General features: G+C 31.0%; 1 protein-coding gene and 1 long non-coding RNA gene across 5 annotated transcripts; one reads left to right on the top strand and one right to left on the bottom strand.

Moving 5' to 3' along the window:
• On the top strand, nucleotides 1–14,396 carry LOC105143420 (uncharacterized). Of its 2 annotated transcripts, XR_015546871.1 has the most exons (4): nucleotides 1–566; nucleotides 849–972; nucleotides 13,006–13,087; nucleotides 13,183–14,396. It is a non-coding gene; the product is annotated as an uncharacterized LOC105143420 (long non-coding RNA). The 2 variants fall into 2 exon arrangements; XR_845730.2 differs by having other exon boundaries at nucleotides 4–972.
• On the bottom strand, nucleotides 3,106–18,546 carry RpL35A (ribosomal protein L35A). Of its 3 annotated transcripts, none has more exons than XM_011051744.2 (4): nucleotides 18,416–18,546; nucleotides 17,714–17,950; nucleotides 15,408–15,566; nucleotides 3,106–3,169 (listed from the first exon to the last, which is right to left on the bottom strand). In XM_011051744.2, the coding sequence occupies exons 2-4, from the start codon at nucleotides 17,945–17,947 to the stop codon at nucleotides 3,146–3,148; spliced, it is 417 nt and encodes a 138-aa protein (XP_011050046.1). In that variant the 5' UTR covers nucleotides 17,948–17,950; nucleotides 18,416–18,546; the 3' UTR covers nucleotides 3,106–3,145. The 3 variants fall into 3 exon arrangements, with proteins under 3 accessions (XP_011050046.1, XP_011050047.1, XP_087267855.1); XM_011051745.2 differs by having other exon boundaries at nucleotides 18,369–18,447; XM_087411729.1 differs by having other exon boundaries at nucleotides 18,406–18,429.
• Between the last annotated feature and the right edge of the window lie 3,869 nt (nucleotides 18,547–22,415).

The raw sequence follows: 22,415 nt of genomic DNA, 5'->3' as shown, positions 1-22,415 counted from the left end.
GTGAGAGACGCACTTCCGACGCAAAATACATTTTGCCGCATCTCATTGAAGTTCAACCGAACAAACAATGAGCAGCAAAGAATTCGAAGCTGAGAAAATCTGCAATATTTGCAAAAAATGTGAAACTTGAGTACATTTTTATTAAGATTTGAAGTGATGGGGATATTCTAAATTCTAAATAATTATCTGAAATGGTAGTTGTCCAAATTGTAACTTCACAGTTGCCATATAATCACAAATTTTCATCTTTTTAAGTTTTCTATATTAATTTTCGAACTGAGCAAATAAGACATATTTGAAGTTAAACTTTAATACATATGCTATTGCCGATATTCCTTTTCATGTGCAGCAAATATAGCGGAAGCAATTATGAAAAATTTGCATCATGACATTTTTGCTGCCGCAGCGTGCTTCGCATGAAAAGGTATTATACCTTAAAGGTGCCATTACATACATGCCTGTAATCAGAGAAAAACCTAAGAGAGAACATGTCGACCCAAAATCTGTAAAATACTGCCATACTACTGTTACCTGACAAAGTGGATGTAAACTACATAACTCTGAGGGTAATACGTCCTTTTTTCAACTCCAGATAATAAATACTTAGTTAATAATATAAATAATAATAATAATATAATAATAATAATACTTAGTTCACACAATCGTGCTACATTTACAAATTGTGCATCAGAAATATTCATCTCTGAAATCTTACATGCGCGTAATGTTTATTTCGCTTAAAAGTAGTTATAGCTTATTTAAAATATAAATACTAGCACATTTGTAAAAAAATATAACCTTAATGTTAATACTTTTGTTGTTGAAAAGAGGACGTATTATCTTTACAGCTATGTCAGGGGGGCAATAGTGTGCAGTTACAGGTTTTTTTGGGTCGGCATGTCCTCTCTGAGGTTTCTCTCTGCCGTAGTCCGTAATCTGCACCGGATGCCTTCAAAAATTATTAGGGATTGCGTATGTACGGCACATATTTCTCACATAATCCACAGCTACGTGAAAAGAGAGTTCTAGTGCAGTCTAATGCAGGAACAGAAAAACAGTTCATTTGTTATATTCACGATAATTTTTACATATTGTTATATAGGATGTTTGGAAATTAGTGATAAATCTTTCGCATAGGGACAGAATGGATTAAACTAAGAAGAAAAATCCTTCATTTTACAATTGTTGAGTTATTAACTTATAAAAATAGTCAAATTCGCCCAGCCCAATGCAAGTGCGTGACAGGAGATGCGTTCAGCATTGCAAATCGGAGGCGTTCGTTTGCTCTTTTATCTCGAAAATCATTCGGCAACTTTCTGCTACATGTCGTCTCATTTGTTCGGTATGAACATTTCTAGAGTAAATTAAGCTGTTCGATCCACTTCGGATTCAAAGCTTGCAGAGCTAATGCAGATTTTCGCGCTAAATTAAATTCAATACCTGTATATTTATGATATATGTCCAACTGATTTGTTAACGTACACTCATTTCTTTTAATACTTCTATTTTACAAATAGTGTATTTGAACTTATAATGTTTGAGCCTACAAACGCTCAAACATTATAACAGTTCAAATAGAAATTATATTTACTTCACGCCATAAATCTTCGTAAAGTTGTAAAAATTTTTCAGATTTGACAGGTATCCATTTGTATCCGTATAGCTCCGTAAAAGATTAGTCAGATTAAAATATCAATTACTGATTTCGAAAGTAGAGATATCAAGCTTTCAAATGCTTTTTTGATTTTTTTGTTTGCGATAATTTTTCACCGAGTTACGGTGTTCTGAATATTACGCAATTTTGAACATGTTCTAAAGTGTCCCTATTTTTTGTTGAGTAGTGTATAATAATCACAATGATAACAATATGAATATAAAATTAAGAAAAATGATTGTGGACATAATACGACTACAGATTAATGAATCGAAAATAAGGAAAATAAGGTTGTCGATGACGCCACGGAAAAAGATAATCAAACTGATTACTGAATACAATGACAGATTCATTTATAACGAAGATAAAAAAATAATTCATTATTCAAGTTATCAGCAAATACCAAAAAATGTATTCAAATGTAAACAAAAGCACTTTACTTAAACGCTTCAACAAGAAACTTGCATAATTTACAGAGATTATTATATGAGACTGAAATTCGAAACATTTTGTAAAATTTGATTAATCTTATAATATTCAATGAAATAAATTTGTTTTTACTCATGTATTTTTCATTCAGACAGTTGTCAACTATCATAGTACTCTTGTAACGCTGCCAATTACCTTTGAAAACTTTATTTTCATAAAGTTTATTGGTAGCTATCAGATAGCTGTCAAGATTATTTTTAAAAAATTCTCATTAAAAAGCAGTACTAAATTTCAAGACTTTGCACAGTAAGCGGAAAAATTCGACCAACGCTCTAATTCTTAACCAATTTTAAAGTTTTTTTTTATTTGCTCGAAATTGAATGCGTTATAAGCCCATTTTGCATAAATTTTTATCAAATAAAAAATTGTCAATTCAAATATTCGTTATCGTAATTTTGATTTTTTCTGCTCACTTTATTGAATCGGCAATTTTTATCTTAGACTGTAATCAAAATTTACGCAAAATTGGCTTATAGTTTATTTAATTTCGAGCAAATTAAAAAAAAACTTTAAAATTGGTTGAGAATTAGAGCGTCGGCCCAATTTTGTCTACAAGAATATTTTTCCATCTACCCGTGCCCCGATGACACGGGTTAAAATCATTCAAAAAATCTGTAAAAATATTGTTATTTTTTTGTTATTTTTTCCGAAATATTGAACCAATTTAAGAGGTGTCCCGATTAAATTTCAAAAATTGTTAAAATAACGACCATTCTAACATATATGTTCTTTTACACGTTTTGCACACGTTAAGTTCAGTACTTCAACTTCATTATATATAAAGAAATTGGACATTTATATAGTAACTCGATTTACTAAAGAAGTACCTTAATAAGTATTTGTATGTGTCTTGTTGTAGTTTAATAATCTTATTTAAATTGACCCATATTCATATAAATCATTGCTGTAAGATCGATAATTTTTCAATTATGATGTATTTTACGTAAATAAAACAACAAAAATTTTACCAAAATGGTATTTATTTATATTATACAAGAATGCTTATATTCGACTGGGATACAGCATCTGTAACAAAACGATTTGAATTAAACATTTTTGTATATTTGCATATCGAAACTAAGCTCATTATATATATAGGACATTCCATTTTTAACCATCACCTCCGAACTTTTCTTTAATTTGAAAAAAAATTTTAGACGAAAGTTGCATGCTCTGGAAGGGAGCAAATAATGATAAAATCAATTTCTAAAAAATCAATTTTTCAAAATTATGTAAAAGTTATTGTTATTCGCACGCACGCACGCACGCACGCACGCACGCACGCACGCACGCACGCACGCACGCACGCACGCACGCACGCACGCACGCACGCACGCACGCACGCACGCACGCACGCACGCACGCACGCACGCACCACACACACACACACACACACACACACACATATTTATATAAATGGAATATGATTTCTTAAATGTAATGTATGGTTCTTCTAATTATTCTGCATAAAAGTATTACTTATAAAAAAAATAGTGATATTTATGAGAGTTTTATGTATGTCAAAATGTGAAATATAAAGCATGTCATTTTGATTTTAAAATTTGATTTTACTTATCTCCTTCTAGACCATACAATTTTTCTTTAAAACATGACGCCTTGTATAAAATGCAATATTAAATATGCACACGCAATTATATGCAGAATGATTTATAAATATATGTTAATATTTATATATAGAATAATTCATAAATGCATGTTAATATTTCAAGGGATAAATCTACACACTAAAATAAATAAAAAAAAAACATTATATAAATATACCCTATATGTAGTTTTCGAGTTATAGGGCGAAAAATTAAAAAAACAATGTTCGAAATGCCTGCTTCGTACTTCAACACACGTTACTATATATCTTAGTACACGTTACTATATATATCTCTCGATCTGAGTGCATTCGGAGAGACGCTATTAATACTATTTATGCCATTCTATCTCCATCGATCAATAGACGTAAAACAAGTGTATAGTTTGGAAACTAATGATGATTTTTCTTACATGATTTGATACCGGCAGAAAATTTGTGTGATGTTAGTCTAAGTAGTGCAAAAAAGACAAGCTAATGGTTAACTATCCGGACCGGCCGATACAGAACTGTGCTCCAAAGACGTCAAAAATCTCTCAAACATTATTTTGTATCACCTGAAACTTCTCTGGGTAGTAATTTGAACACTAAACGTAGTAACGACAATGCGGCTGTGCAAAGGCTGTGCAAAGCGATTGCACAAGTTGCCTGGCTACAAATTAAAGATATAAAAAAATTAGGTGTCTATATCATATGTTATCGGTTGACTTTTTTTTTGGAAATAATATACAGATCTTAAAGAGTTGTGCCTAGCTGCCTCTAGGCGTTGCAACAGTCATCTGACAGCTTTTTGAAAGTGCGCGCTCGGGCGATTAGATGATGGCACGTCGTGACATGAGAAGTCAACTTTATCGAATAATTATATATATATATATATATATATATATATATATATATATATATATATGGTATTATTTTAAGTGATACACAAGTGAAATGTATCGAAAAATATATAAAATACGGAAAAATGTTTTAGACAAAAATTATTCGGTTATTATTAGGAGGAAAGAAAGTGGTGACTTTGATTGATTTAGAAAAGATGTCTTTAAAGTCAAGTCAAGGTTATCCAAAATTTTTTAATCGAAAATCTCCAATTTTTTATTTCATGTTCGTATATAGTTGACGTCAAGACCTTTTCAAAACACCATAATAAAATATTTTTTCATTGAGTACTTTACATATTATGATGCTTGATAGTTAACAGATCGACACTGAATTTGACTCCATAATAACTTATTTAAACATTTTTCTGCTGTTTTCATTTTTGGAGCTGCTGAATTTCTCGTCGCGCTTTTCTTTCTAAAAAATAGGTTTTCATTTAAAATGACACCAGTTATAACAATTGCTTGCGAGTGATCAATATTAACATGATCAAATGAAACATTTCCAACGTTGACCTGTTAATTTTTAAATCCCATAATTTACTTAATGAATAAATAAATTGAATGAATAAAAAATTTTATTATATTGTTTTGAAAAGGTCTTAACATCAGTTATACGAATATGAAATAAAAAATTGGGGTTTCCAACTAAAAATTTTTAGATAACCTTGACCTAACTTTAAGGACATCTTCATCACTAGGTCAATCAGTCACCACTTTTTTCCCCCCTTAGTCACTGAACAATTTTTGTTTGTCGTGTCTCAGCGACAATGTAATGTTACTACCTGCACGTTCGAGTTATGACATTTAGAGGCTCGCGGACAAACAGTCCCTACAGAGAGAACGGATTCATCAGCGGAAGCCGTCATTTTCAGTTCATCGTTGGAGTAAGTAGAAGCTATGATAAGAGTGTGATAGAACATATGGTGCCCCACACACTAGTATTGTATCGCTCTAGTATTGTGTGTATGTACATATATATATATATATATATATATATATATATATATATATACACATACATACGCAATTATGGAAGTGCATAAATGGTGGAACCAGAAAAGAAAACACTATCCGTTCCACTCTCCCTTGGTTGATATTTGTTAACTAAGCTAGGAAATGATAATGAATATGCGGTTTATTCGTCATCGATCTCTATTTGTTTATAACTTAATACAAAATAAAAGGAGATCAAAACGAAATGAAAACGAAATTATACACTAATATTTGTCAACTAAGTTTGTCAACGAAATGATAATGCCAAAGTGATCTAAAGAACCTCGACATTCATTTATTTATAACTTAATACATAATAAAAGGGGAACAAACGAAAACAAAATTATATTTGTTTTTGTTAACATTGTATTTGTTAACTAAGCTAGGAAATGATAATGAAATGCAATTAATTGTCATCAATTTCTATTTGTTTATAACTTAATACAAAATAAAATAAGATCGAACGAAAACAAAATTATATGCTCCCGGTAAAAAATTTTTCATGAATGAATATGTATAAATATGTATAAATAATATACACAAATATATAAATATTCAATATATAAACATAATATATAATTATATATGAAATTATAATTATATATGAAATATATCCGTACATAATATAATAAAGAGTATTTAAGTAGGTTATTTTTGAGTCAGCACGGTAAAAGATGCGCAATCTATACTTATATAATATAATCATTAATAGCATAATGTGTATTAAAAGATGTTAGTTTGTTAACATGTTATATCCTTCTTTCTTTTATAAAATTACATTTTAGTATAATAAAAACCACAAAATTTTATCATTCATATAAACGATTTGATATTAACAACTGACGTCAAGTTAAAGTTCAAGCACAAAATTTTATGTATCATTCGTAACAAAAAATTACTTGATAAAAAGAGGCGCTAAGAATATATGTGCTTCTCGCGTAGAACTTAAGTGATTATCTTTTTATTATTCCAACTCAAGCAATAGTAGTTTTAATGTTTCTTCAAAAATATTCCTATTGAAGAGCCTCTTATTCCAACCCAAGTAATGGTAGCTTTAATTCTCTGTCAAAAATTCTCTAGAAAAAAAAAATTATTGTATCAAATTAAAAAGTAAAACCCGAGTGGTATTATCTTTGCTATTTACTTAACTCTAATGATATATCATTCGTATAAAAAATTTAATATCAACAATTGGCGCCAAATTAATACCAAACATAACAAATTAAATAAAGAATCCAAGTGGTACTATCTTTAACTTTTGTACAATGAAACCTATAGCTATATATCTTTGTATTCCTACTGAAGGATCTTCCTATTCCGATCCAAATGGCTTTAATTCTTCTTATATGAAATTTTAATATCGCAATTCATTCAAAGACATTTTCTCTTCTAACAAAAATCGTAATTATTTAATTCTCAAAACATTATTCAAAACATTATAACAAAATTGTATTACGTCCATTCAAGTGTTACCACAAAAAATTAAAGAAGTACAGACTTGTAGAATACTTGGCGCTACTATCACAGTATAACCTAGTATTAAAAACATGAATGTAATATTCATAAGAAAAATAAGAAACATTCCCATGAGAATAAAAATATCCAGCGTGTATATATATATATATATGTATATATATGTGATTGATTATACAGTCGTATAAGTTACGACAGTTATGCAAGCTATTAGGTTTAAGTTTAAGATAAATAGGCTTGTATTTGAAAAATGCGTTACGAAAAAGAAAAAAAAGTACAACAAACAGTAAGTTTATTTTCGTTAGTGTAATATATTCAGTGTTAAATTTATTATTACATTAAAATTGTAATTATCTTCTATAATTTATTCTTATTAACTATTATTCAAATTTTTTAGTTGTTTTAATAGTTTTTCTTATTCGATCTAGCAGCGCCAAGTATTTCCTTCTTTTTATTTTTGTCAAAACTTTTTCAAAACATTGTAATAAAATATTTTTTCATTGAGTACTTTACAAGTTATGAAGTTTGAAAATTAACAGGTCAACACTGAAAGCGCTCCGTTTAATCACGTTAATATTGATCACCTGTCAAGCGATTGTTATAAATGGTGTCATTTTAAATAGAAATTCCTATTTTTTTACTCCAGAAATGAAAAGAGCAGAAAATTCTATGTTCAAATAGGTTATCATGGAGTCAAATTCAGTATTGACCTGTTAACTTTTAAATATATAATAATTTATAAAGTAGTCAAAAAAATATTTTATTATAGTGTTTTGAAAAGGTCTTAACGTTAACTATATGAACATAAAATAAAAAATTGGGGTTTTCGTTTAAAAAATTTTGGATAACTTTGACCCGACTTTAAATCTCTTCTCTAGGTCAACCAAAGTCATCACTTTCTTTTCCCCTAATAATAAATGAGCAACTTTTATTTAAAATATTTTTTCATATCTTTTATATTTGACGATATTTCATTTGTGTATTATCACTTAAAATTTAAGTATCACTTGAAATGACCTTGTGTTGTACACGCACACGCACGCACGCACGCACATATATATGTATACACAAAATGTCATTTCAAGTGACACTTTTAAGTGATACAGGGTGTCATGAATATATCCGCTCCACTCATCCCGAGGTAGAGCGGACTAAACTGAGTAGAAAAGTCTTGTATCATTTTGCAATGCTCGTGACAATTAACGAGATATTAATGTTTAAAGAGCCGAATACGCGTACCTACTATTGCCGAAGGTATGGCCCATTGTGCGCACAGCGCGCCGCGCCGTTCGAGTTTAGAGGCTCGCGGCGGTGAGCGCCTGTTAGACCATTCTAAATCTTAATATTTTTTGATAAAAATTTAGGGGTGTTCTTTTCGCATGAAATGGAAGCTTTTAAGCTGAGAGGCCGATTAAAAAAAAATTTTTTTTTATCAGTCTAAAATATTGTGCATGCACGCACGCACGCACGCACGCACGCACACACGCACGCACGCACGCACGCACGCACGCACGCACGCACACTATTAACTACTCAAATACTATTAACTTTACAGAAAAAGATACAATAAGATAAGATTTACTGTAAAAGATGAAAATTATTTATTTTCTTCTCATAGAGCTCTAAGAATTTTTCAGAATATTTTAATACCGTGTTTTCTCATGTTGATAAAAATGAGAAAATGCAGTATTTCATGAAAAATTATTTTATTATAATGCTTTGGAAAGCTCTCGAAGTGTGCTACAAGAATATGCAATGAAAAATAGAGGGTTTCATTTAAAAAATTCAAAATGACATTGCTCTGACCTTCGTGATGCCACCCAAGGTCAAACTGATCAGATCACTAAATAAATCATTTAGAACCCCACAACTTTCATCTGAAACATTTTTTTTTAATGTTCTGTTTCCGAGATAAAAGGAAAGTACGGGTGGTCTAAGACGCCCTGTATAATTATTCGATGAAGTTCTCTCGTATCGCAACGCACCACCGTCTAATCGTCGAGTGCGCACCTTCAAAAGGCCTTCAGGCGACTTTTGCAATGCCTGGGAGCAGTCAAGCACTGACTTTTTACACTCTTTATCTGTATATTACAAAAAAAATCAGGCAGTATCAAATGACATAAGGACATCTTATTTTTTTACATTTTCCATAACCAGACAAATTGCGTAACTGCTTTATACAGCATCATCATTACTATTTTTTAGTTTTTAAACTATTACACAAAAAAGTTTCGGGTGGTATCAATGACGTTTGTGCATTGAAATTTTTGGCGATGTTCGGGTGAGATCAATGACGTTTGTGACGAAACTTTGGAGTGCAGTTCTGTATCGCAGCCGATCCAGATAGCCAGGTATTGGCTTATCTTTTTTTGGCACTACTTAGACTAACACCACAAAAATTTTTAGCCGGTCAATCACAGAAAAAATTGTCCCGGACTAATAGAATAACATATTAATAACGTCTCCCTGAACGCATCCCTATCTGATGTTTATAAACAATGCCATCGATATTACAGTGCAGTAGCAGTGTAGCACGATGCGGACACTTCGAACATTTTCTTTAATCATTCATAACTAGAAAAATAAGATTTATTATATAAGAAATAACAAATAAAAACAATTCTCAAAAATGGCAAATATAAGAAATAAGGCAAATAAAGAACTAATGAGAGTTTTTACGCGGGAAAAATTTCAAATTTAATAAATAATAAACGGAATTTCAGACGTTTCGGCTATTCTTCAATTCATCTTCAATATGTCAATCATACATTTTTTTTCTATTTCCTCATAGCGAAACGGAAGAATAGCGATCCAATCTATCCTTATTCAATTGACACATGGTTAGCAGGTCAAGTGACAACAAACAGCTTACTGAAATTCCGTATAGCCGCGGGAATCATATATCTCAGAAAGTAAAAAATTACATGGATTCATTGTATTTCAGATTGTGCCGATTATAATGAGAAACGATTTTTACAAAAGTTAACTTTCAAATATTTGAAAGTAAATAAAGAAATCAAATATTTAATTTCTCGTTATATATTTTCTTGATTTCTCGTTATATATTCTCTTGTATATTACATAAGGACATACATTCATGACATCTTTTACTTATTTAGTATAATATGTAGATTCACTCTTTAAAATATTGACATTTATTTATAAATCACCCTCTATGTATGTGTATATACAGGATGTCTCTTAAGATGGGTCGGGGCCATATGGGGGTGGAGAATAAATTAAAGGGAACAAAAAATTTTTATACCATTTTGAAATATTCGCTGTAGTTTTCGAATTAGAAAAAAAAACGTCTAAGATAATATGCGGTTAAGCGCCGCGCGAATTCGTAGGACGACCCACATTCGAGCGGTGACGGCGGCGGCAGCGCGTAGGAAGGGGGAAGGAGCGCTTCATGGCCCCGATTCATCTTAAGAGACACCCTGTATATATTCACGCACGCAGCACGTATCGTACAACCACTGCCTGTCCTTTTAAGAACGGGTTCTTTGGAACATTTTAAGATGAAAATCCTCCTAATACGAAAATCGAAGCTATGATAGTTTTTAAATCAGCGATTGAAGTTCTCTGATCACGGAGCTGATATTTCGCGTGCTCAAGCATGATGATACAAATGGTAAAGGTGCTTCATGAGACTCTTATCAGCAACTTTGAGATTACAAATATGCAATTATATTTATTAATATTTTTATTAAGAAATTGTTTTTGCTCCTATATGAAATTTATTTACCGTTCAAATTACATTTTACTCTCACATGCCTTTATCATTATAGTTTAACCCTTTCAGTCACAGTGGGTTATATAAAGGACACCGTTTTGGCTTTTTTTTACCATATCTTTTGTTTTCAGAGTAAACTCACGGAGTTTTTTACATTTTCAGATAAAATAAGATTCAAAAACTTCAAAAAGCAAGGCATGATTATCTAATAATTTTTATTTGTTGTAAACAAATTTATATCAAAAATTGCATGTTTTTCCAAATTTAATTCATTTGTGGCAGATTTTGACAATAAAGATGCATTGAAAATCATTGTTTCCAATGTTTTTGAGGTCGCTGAATTCAAATCCGCTATCAGATTTTTAAAAATTCAAAATGGCGGATCTAATATGGCGGCCAGAATTATAAAAGTCATTTTTGCAATCGGTCAATTATTATTGCATTGAATCAGTTATTTTTAACACTACATATTATTGTTTTTAATATATTGGGTATGGGAATAAGTTTATGGGATTAAGTTTAGTTTGAGAATAAGTTTAAAAATTATTAATTTTTTGATACGCCATCTTGGATTTGACTTTTTTTTATAATTCGACCCCGGATTCAGATTCAGCGACCTCAAAAACCTAAACCACTTTCTGTAATGATTTGTTACATCTCCTGAATTGCGTGACTGAAAGGAAAGGGTTAATATTGAAAATCACAGAGGCATAAAAACGAACTCTATTTGTATGTACATTATGTATGCATAATTAATATTGGAACATATCACAAAATATTAATTCAATAGCGAGATATTACATGTGTCAAAATAAATTCATAACTATGTTCGTTCGCTTTGTAAACATTTTTATAATATCAGTAGCTAAACTATTTTAAAAAAATAAAATTAAATATATTGATAAAGTCAGGCTAAAACATGTCAAATATCTATTTAATCCCGACACTTGTGTACCTATTTAATAATCCCGACACTTGTGTACCTATTTAATAATCCCGACACTTTTGTACCTATTTAATAATCCCGACACTTGTGTACCTATTTAATAATCCCGACACTTGTGTACCTATTTAATAATCCCGGTATACATATTCTTGTAGTAATTATTATAGTAAAACTGAAGAAAGTTAAAAGTATAAAAATTGATATAAATTACATGTGAATACCATTAAAATACATAGACACAGTAAACTGATACTCACAACTCTCACTTATAATTAAAAATATATAAGTGATGAGAAAATTATTTAAATACTTTATTCTCTTTCTAAACTATAATTTAAAATCTTTTATATTATTTTTTAACATGTCATGTATAGAAAACAAACTAAATTAAAATTGAAAAGTGCCCTATGCGATCGATATTGCATTTTACATATGCCTAAATAAATATTTAGGCCTAATCATACTTGTTATGTTCAATCAATGTTGCTTAATAACAATAACTTTATATAAATTTTTACATTTTATAGTTTTATAAACTGTCAATTACTATCAGACTCGAAACGCATTCTTAAAAAAGCTATAATAAATAATATACAGTAAAATATTTATTTCAAAAACATTAAGGTATTAATATTATTTCAACTTTAAAAATGAGATTCATTTATTTGGCTAATGAAAATTATATTATTTATTTATAAATAAATGTACATAAAAATACAAAATACAGAATGACACTAAATGCTCAAATTGAATGTCATCTTTATGCACAAAACTATTAAATAATAATAATGATTTATCATTATTTAAATAACGCCTTAGAAATCAATATTATTCTTTATTTATTCCAGCTTTCTTAAGATTGCGTTTCAAATCCGACAGTAATCGGTAGGTCGTAAAACTGTGAAATGTATTTAATTTTTAGTATTTAAAGAATTCATCGCTCATAAACTTATACGTATTTTAATTATATAAGTAAGAATTATGTATACCGATTTATTCTGTTTATAAATTTTAATCACATACACATGTTCTGATATAATTTATATCAATAATCATACGAACCTTATTGGACCGTACATTGGAAATTCAACAATAAGGAATAGAAATAATGGCCAAAGCTAAATCTTTAATGCTTAAATAATTCAATCTGAATTACTGTATACGAGGTCCCATTTTCATCGATCACCTCAAATATTTCTTGAAAAGTTTTAGAAAAAAATGTTTCAGACAAAAGTTTTGGGACTTCAAGAGAGACATAAGATGATGCCATTGGTTTGACCTTGGTTGGCATTGTCAAGGTCAGGACAAGGTGAATTTTTTAAAAAGAACCTCCCATTTTTCATTACATATTCTTATAGCTTACTTCGAGAGCTTTTCAAAACACTAAAATATTTTTTCTTTAAGGCTCCTGACTAGTCGCAGCGACCATGTTGGAATCGTGACATCAGAAGCGAGGAATGATACGTTAATTATATTGCGTGCCATTTTTAAATGAAGACAATTTGGATGAAACGAAATGACTTTAATTACATGTGTTTAAAAAAAAAAATTCTTGTAAAAATCGATAAAAACTGTCCTTTCCTCCCTTGACAGTCAGTAAATGATCGTAAAAGGCACGTAAAGTGAGCCGATATTGTGTTAATGATTCTGTATCGCCATCGTCAACGCAGACAGAATTCTTGACTGAGTAGTCAGGAGCCTTAAGTACTTTGCAAGTTATAAGGCTTGAAAGTTACAGTATCATCAGCATTAGCATTACCCAAGATGTCCAACCAACGGCTAAAACTTCTTGAATGTTGTTCAGGATCTGGATAACATTTATTAAAATCAAGACCATTGGAGGTTATATCTCTTATTTTTATTTTTATGTAGAAATGAATTTTTAGTGCAAAAATGAAAATAAGAGGAACAATTTCCAACTTTAATCTTGAAAAATGTTATCCAGGTCCTAATCCTGAACAACATTCAAGACGTTTTAACTATTAATCGGATACCTTAGGTAATGCTAATGTCGGCAGTGCTGTAACTTGCAAGCCTTATAACTCAAAAAATACTTCATAGAAATTAATTTAATTATAGTGTTTTGGAACTCTCGAGATAAGCTACAATGTAATGAAAAATTGGGGGTTCTATTTAAAAAATTTGAAGTGACCTTACCCTCACCTTGACAACGCCACCCAAGGTCAAATCAATGGACCACCATCTTACGTCTCCCTCAAAGTCCCAAAACTTTTGTCCGAAACATTTTTCCCTAAAATTCACTGTTCAACAGATATTTGAGGTAATCGATTAAGGTCAGGCCCTGTATACTATACATGTACACACACCAACAAGAATAGTGTTTCCTGGCGTTCAGCACGGCGCTACACACTGGTACCGAAGCGCACACGTGTTACTGGAAACGCGGAGGAGGCGAGGAGCGCAAAGGGAGAATCTGAGGGACAAAAATTTTTGAACGTTACGGCAGTTCTGTTGACAGTTCTGGATAGCACCCCAAGAGTTCTATCGAAAGTAATTATCATTTAAAGCTAAGACTATAATTTAAAGCTAGGACTAATGATTTAGAAGATATGATTTTTTTGTTCTGCACTTTGTGAAGTTGACACCTCAAATTTTTAATTTTCGATTTTTTTATGTTAATTCGCCAGAATTATTTTTAATTTTGGGCTGGAACTCCAGAACTCTTCGGGTGCATTTGGAACTGTGACCAAAATTTCATTTTTTGAAAAATGAGGTATCAACTTTACAGAGGTTACAAAAATGTTTATAAAACGAATGAAGATAGTTATAAATTTATTTTGACACATGTCAATGTCTCGCTGAATTAATATTTTGTAGTATTATATTCAATATTAATTATGCGTACATAATGCACAAATAGATATTATATAAAAGAAAGAATTTCTTATTAAAAATATTGCATATTTATATGATAATCTTAAAATTGCTAAAAGAGCTCTCGTGGAGCACCTTACTACCTATCATATCATCGTAAAGTGCACGAAATGTCAGCGCCATGAGAATTTTAGTCGCTGCTAATTAAAAAATCAATTGTCAATTTTCATGTTTGGATTTTCGTCTAAGAATACATCAAAGAATCCATTCTTAAAAAGATCTAAAAAAGTTTTTAAAAGGCAGTGATTGCGCGCGCGCGCGCGCGCGTGTGTGTGTGCAAATTTTATATTAGGTGTTGGAATTAATTCGTAGCGTTTTTAATGAAAGAATGTTATTTATTTCACATGAGCATTAAAAAATACATTAATGAAAGTACTTCCCATCACTTGTAAAACGCTACGAATTAATTCCAACACCTAATATATATATATATATATATATATATATTAGGTGTTGGAATTAATTCGTAGCGTTTTTTAATGAAAGAATGTTATTTATTTCACATGAGCATTAAAAAATACATTAATGAAAGTACTTCCCATCACTTGTAAAACGCTACGAATTAATTCCAACACCTAATATGTGTGTGTATATATGTATAAAATTATAACATTTGTAATAATTATTTATTTATTTAAAGTAGAAAATATGTTAAAGTTCGTAGGAGATTTTTAGTTCAGTGTAGAATTCAATAAATGTGTATATAAAGTATTAATATAAAATTATTAGCTTACAATCCTGATACGATGACCCATAGCCTTGGCCGGCAGATTTCTCTTAAACTTAGCACGCACCGATCCACTTGCACCATGAGGCCGAGTCACTTTGCCCCAAATGGCTCTAACTTTTGTTTTTTTCGTAGTCTTTCCAGGTACTGGAGTTTTATTCTTAGCCTGAAACAATTTCATATGTAGGATGTCTATTGATAATCGATAGTCTTATTAAATAATTGCTTAAGAAAATTCTTAACAATAGGTACATTTTTAGCAATATAAATTACATTTTCAATTATATCTGAAATAAATTGACTTAATAAAGAATATATATTGTTAACAAAAAGAAGAGCATAAAACCACAGCACAAGATATTCTTTGTGATTTTAATATATAATTAGTTTATAAATAATTTAGACATTTCGGCCACAATCTGGCTATCTTAAGTGAAATTACAAATATCCATAAAACACAGAATTTACATAAATCTAACATTAAATTCAGTGATCATAAATATACATCAACGTATTCTTTTCTCTTGTAGAGTACATCGTAAAACATGATTGCAGCGCCAATCATATTGCAAATTATGTAGAATAAGAATTGCCAGATTCTGTTTTACAGACAAAATAATGAATCTTAAGCACTTTTTTCACGTAGATGGAAATTCGTGACATTGTGTATTATTATTTTCCTGTGTTTTATGGATATTTGTAATTTTATTGAAGATGGCCAGATTGTGGCCGAAACGTCTAAATTATTTATAAATGTAATTATATATTAAAATCACAAAGAATCTTGTGCTGTGGTTTTATGCTCTTCTTTTTATTAATTTTTGATTTATAAATCACGTTTGTTATAATTACGTTTGTTAATATATATTGTATTATTCGGAACATCTAACTTTGACTGTGTTGGCATTTTCTGTGTAGTGATGTATTCATATATATAGTTTCTTAAGTCTTAATAATGTTTATAAATTATATTCTTAAATTAATGTTAAACCAATATCCTGTAATATAATGAAATTTTATAAAGAGAAAATATTATTAAAAAGAAACAAAGAAATTTTGACAATATGATTCTATAAAAATATTTTATATGTTACTAAAGATTTAAACAATAGGTGTAGTAAGCAAGTTTTTCCTCTAAATTCTGAGCTAATTAACTGACATTAATTTACTTTAAGCTTTAAACTTTACAGTGATTTGGTCAACTTGCTTAAAGCTTATGCTGATCCTACAATAAGTTGGGAATCTTAAGTCTTAACCAGTCTTAACCTAAGTAATTGATTTTTTGTATCTACAAGTTGTTAGTTGTACAGCAAATTATTTAGCTCAATTGATGGAAGATAATAAAATCAAATTTGGTCAATCTTAAGAAAGTCTTAGGACCATGGCAAAAAAATTTAAGCAATAAAATGTAAGCAAATTGACCAATCACAGTAAAGCCCTTAAGGTTAATGTAAGCAGTAGCCAATCCAACATGTTGATTTCCTTATTGCTTACGTCTTATTGCTTTCAGTTTTTTATGCGCCATGGCCCACCATATAATTGGCCAACTTCATCAATTTACTGATAAGGATATATCCATACAAACTTGTATAATTATATAAATGTATGCATAAAGAAAATTATCCAATCACGTTTTATATACGTCTTTATAAAAAAAAAATTCAATTGGATAATTTTCTTCATGCGGCTATGAAAGTTTGTGTGGATAATAATCTAATGCTAATTCTACTACATGAGTCGATAGTTGGAAGTCCTAAGTCTTATCAGTGAAGTATTGACCAATAGGCAACTTGTATGACTAAGGCCAGTTTCTAATATAGTTTAATTTTAATCTCGATTTAACTAATTCTTCATCTTTTTCCAATTCTGAGAATTAGAAAAAGACAAAGAATAAAGAATAATTGAACTGAGATTAAAGTTAATCTACATTGGTAGAAAGTCTTAAGGTCCAGTCATGGTTAACTCTTAACCAAGGTTTAACTTATTCCTCAACTTTTTCTAATACTAGAATAAGTTGAACCTCAGTTAAGAATTAATCATGAATTGTGAAATTGGGCTCTCTGATCAGCCAACTTCACAGATTAAGACTAAGATTTTCGACCAATTCATTGTAGAATCAGCATATGACTTAGAACTATCGACTCATTATAGAATCAAATTTAGAAATTATAATTGAATGTCAATAATACTTTTCAGTGAAAAATTATATTACAGTATAGAACTCAAAAAGACAAATACTTATTACATCTATAAACCAAGTCAAAATTAATTTGATGTTTATGTTCTTTAGACAATGTCACAAACAGGCCTTACTTTATATACATAAACGCATCGTTTTCCTACGTAGAAATCAGAGTCTCTTTTTGTGCCGGCCCCTTCAATCTTGAGTAAGGCAGTGTGCTCGTGTTGATTGCGCAATCCGCGTTTATAACCGGTGAAAATTGCTTTTGCATACAGACGCCCATGTCTCTTGAAGGGTCTTTTCCTCAGTGGCGTCTCCTCTGGAGCGCTTTCTTTCATCTTGGGCACTTTTGCTTTGCTCGTCATTTTCTAACAAAAATGTAAAAGTATGATGTAAACATCATGTAAAGCAATCTTTAACAAAAAAGATGACAAAAAAATACTGAAAATAATAATTAATAAGTATACACTGAATGATGGAAGAAATGTAGGTATACAATTACACATAAAAACAGCAGTAAATACAAATTTTGAGAAATTGCTATGTGTAAAACTTTAAATATTTTGTTAAACGTAACGACTGATAAGTGTGCACGTGCAATTTCTTGTATCATGCATATATTTTATTAGATCGTAAACGCTAAATGCCACATGAAACGATCATAATAATCCGTTGGAATCGCTGAAAATTAAGTAAGATATAACAAAACGAATAGTCGCAAACTAATTTGACGTAACGTTACACAAAATGCTTTTATTATTTTTGTGAAAGATTAATTATACCTACAAGATTTTTATTATTAAATAAGGAAATCTCTTATTACCAAAACGTACCTAACGTATATCACGAACTAAGAGAACAGTGATACTAACACTCGAAAAAAAAAGTTAAACAGCAGGGCTGCGTGCTGCGTTCAGTGTTAGATGAGTCGAGTTTCTGACGCATGCGCGTCCAATGTAGCTTCAGTAACGTACCGATCATTAGTAAATAGAAAATCATCAGTCGCCTATGTAAATTTTTTTCAAAAATGTTAAAAATTTTAATATATTTTACATATTTTACGTATGTATACATATATATAAATATATTATATAATATATATTTATATATATGTAAAATATGTAAATATTTATACAATGTGTATGTAAAATATATTAAAATTTTCAATATTTTCAATCCTAAGCGACTCCTATTTACTAGTGACTGGTACGTTACTGAAGCTACATTGAACGCGCATGCATCAGAAACCCGTCTAAAGCCGGTTTTACATTAGTTGCAAGCCGATCGCAAATTTGTTGCGGCAGCCAATATGAAGCATTGATTTCAAAATGCAAGCTACAGATTGGCTGTCGCAACTTGCGATCGGCTTGCAACTAATGAATAGAACTAGCTTTACGCGTCGGTCTCTTGTGATGATAACATGTCTAGTCACCTTTGGTGAAATTACAAATTGTTAACGGTAAGTGACATCATATAACTTCTCAAATATTTTAATACCTGAGATATAAATGGTCAATGCATGTGTAATGAAATAATGTGTAATAAATTTCGAAATGATTAAAAACATAACCTTATACATTAAATCTGTTGTACATTAATCGAATCAGTATATGTACAAAAATTTTTATTCATTTGCAATGTTGTAATAATACAGTTGTTAACTAATACAATTGTTAACAACTGTGTTATTACAACATTGCAAACGAAAAAAATTTTTGCATATATGTATACTGATTCGATAAATGTATAAAAGATTTGATGTATAACTTGATATATAACTTGATATATTGGGTCATCTAAAAAGTATCCGCGGTACTTTGTCACTAGATATATGACCATCAACACACATCTAGTGACAAAAAACCGCGGATACTTTTTAGATGACCCAATATTATGTTTTTTAATCATTCGAAATTTGTTACACATGAATTGACAATTTATATCTGAAATATTAAAATATTTGAAAAATTATATGATATAATTATGTCACTTACCGTTGACGATTTGTAATTTTACCAAAGGTGATCGCTGATGTATACAGATACATCAAATATGATATGGCATACAGATATATCAAAACATTATGCGTTGACGTACGACTAAACTCGCAACTCGGTTACGACCATTATTGTGCTGAAACTCTAACAACAGTGGCTGCGTTCAGGAATTATGGGTGAAATTATGGGTGCGGAATAGAGAATACGTCATAGAAGCAACCAATAAGCGTTATTCGAAATAACGCAGAATAACGCAGAATAGTTGCTTCTATGACGCATCCTTTATTCCGAAGTCGTTTTCCGCACCGTGTGATTTTACCCTAAAACCTGCGACACACGATTTTTGTTTTCCAGTTGGATTGCTAGTTGTAATTGACTGGTTTTTACATTCTGATCTGGTTTAAACCTTCGATGGAAACTAGACCAGTACCAGCATCGCAGCCAATAGATGGTGATACGATTCTAATTCAACTAACAATCTAAAGGCTTTATTCTTGAGCACATATAAATAATTTTCGCATACAAAAATTACAATTTCTCGATTATCTGGTCAATTGTATACGGAATTGCTATTTTCGGATGATATTTCATATGCGTTCAGAAAAACAAGCATTGTGTATCGTAGGCTTAAGGTGCATTTGCAAGTGACAAGTGTTAAGCAGCAACCAATCAGTTAGGCAATGATATAATGTCTAATTCATTCTGGACGCAGCAAGCGTCAAACAGCAGAGCAGCAACCAACCAGCAATGCGATATTATTTACGCCACTATAAATATTGCCTCATTAATTGGTTGCTACTCCGCTGCTTGACGCTTACTGCGTCCAGAGTGAATTAGGCATAAGGCTCCCATATGGCTCTCACATACAGAAAGCGGCAACGCTTGCTGCACGGCGAAAATTATCGCAATAATTTTATGTTCTTGGGATCGATTGTGTATCTCGAAACTTAATGTAAATGATAAAAGTGAGTCACTTGATTGGGTTGTTTTCATCATAATAGAAATGCGACATTTCTCACATGACATTGCTCGATAAAAAATTTTATGTCGAATTGTATTAAAGCGTGTCGAGATTGATCAAAATTAGTTGAAATTTGTCAAAATCCGTTCTACTTAAAGACATAGATTTTTGGTTTCCAGTAATGGACATTATTTTTATGCTTCGTATAGAAGAAAATGACAACAAAAATATTGGGTCATCTAAAAAGTATCCGCGGTTTTTTGACACTAGATGTGTGTTGATGGTCATATATCTAGTGACAAAGTACCGCGGATACTTTTTAGATGACCCAATATTTATGTCTTTAAAGTATTGGGTCATCTAAAAAGTATCCGCGGTACTTTGTCACTAGATATATGACCATCAACACACATCTAGTGACAAAAAACCGCGGATACTTTTTAGATGACCCAATACATGGATCTAAAGCAGTGATGCACTGTCGTGGAAATTATTCCCGCACGGGAATGTTCGTGCGCATGCATATCGCTGATACGATGTGAAAGCAGCCGATACGAAATTGTAACGGCAGCTTACGCATGCGCACGAACATTTCCGTGTGGGAATAATTCCCACGACAGCGCATCACTGATCTAAAGCAGTATTCTGATTGGATCATCGACTTAAGTTTACGTCTTAAAGTTACTGTTATAGAAATTTTGTCTGCGGCAATTCGATCAATCATAGGTTTAGTTTCCATCGAGAGTTTAATCCGGATCAAAATGTAAGAGTCAACCAACTACAATCGAGTATTCCCCTGTTACAGTTGAACAACAGGGGAATGCTTGACTGTAGTTGATTGGTTCTTACATTCTGATCCAGATGAAATCTTTGATGAAAACTAGGCCATAGATGATTATTTTTCTCACATTCAACTACGATTGGTTGATTTCTACGCCTACTTTTTAATCCACTACTATCCATTGTAGACCATAACATACACAAAAACTTAAGCAGTAAAATGTAAGCAGTAAAGGCCGCACATAAAATTCCACAATAGTGACCGTGAAGACTATGTCACAAAAACTTCCGGCACACCAGCGCGACATTCGTCACACTAGCGTGCCGGAGGCATAAGGCAGCAAGGAAATCAATATGTTGGATTGATTACTGCTTATGTTATGGCCTTATAGATTCTACTGTAATTGGTCAATTCACTTACTGCTTATGTTTTATCGCTTAAGTTTTTTGTATCATGGCCTCACGATCTAAAACTTAAGCCAATGAGCCAATCAGGATATTGTTTTAGGTTTACATAATCGGAAATGGAAATAACAGTAAAGCCATATTTTTTATTTATTGCTAGATCAATACTCGCAAAGATTTGCACATTTCGGGCCGATTTCGGCGCATTACCTCCACTACCGCTCGAGACTCAATGGCCGGGCGCTCAAGTGACATTCTGGCTCAGGAGCGTCTCTGTTCATTTTATTATCTTATCACTTTGGATATGAAGTAGCATCATAATATTTTCTAGATGTTTGATTATATTTATTTATCTCTATTTACTGATGGAAATTTTAAATATTATAATATTAATATTCCCTAACTTAATATAAATTATTTTTTTATTTTTTATTATTTGAATTATTTTTTAATAAAAAATAAATCTAATACCACACCATACTTTATTATTATATATTGGGTCATCTAAAAAGTATCCGCGGTTTTTTGTCACTAGATGGTGTTGGTCAACACATCTAGTGACAAAAACCGCGGATACTTTTTAGATGACCCAATATATAGGGTGGCATGAATATACGACTCCACTCGTCCCGAGCAGGTAGAGTGGACTAAACTGAGTAGAAAAGTCCTCTACTATTTTGTAATGCTCGT

The sequence above is a fragment of the Acromyrmex echinatior genome, chromosome 12 (assembly GCF_024713525.1).
Source record: "Acromyrmex echinatior isolate Ae372 chromosome 12, ASM2471352v2, whole genome shotgun sequence".
In the NCBI taxonomy this organism is placed as follows: Eukaryota; Metazoa; Arthropoda; class Insecta; order Hymenoptera; family Formicidae; genus Acromyrmex; species Acromyrmex echinatior.
This window is presented reverse-complemented; position numbering and strand designations above follow the sequence as displayed.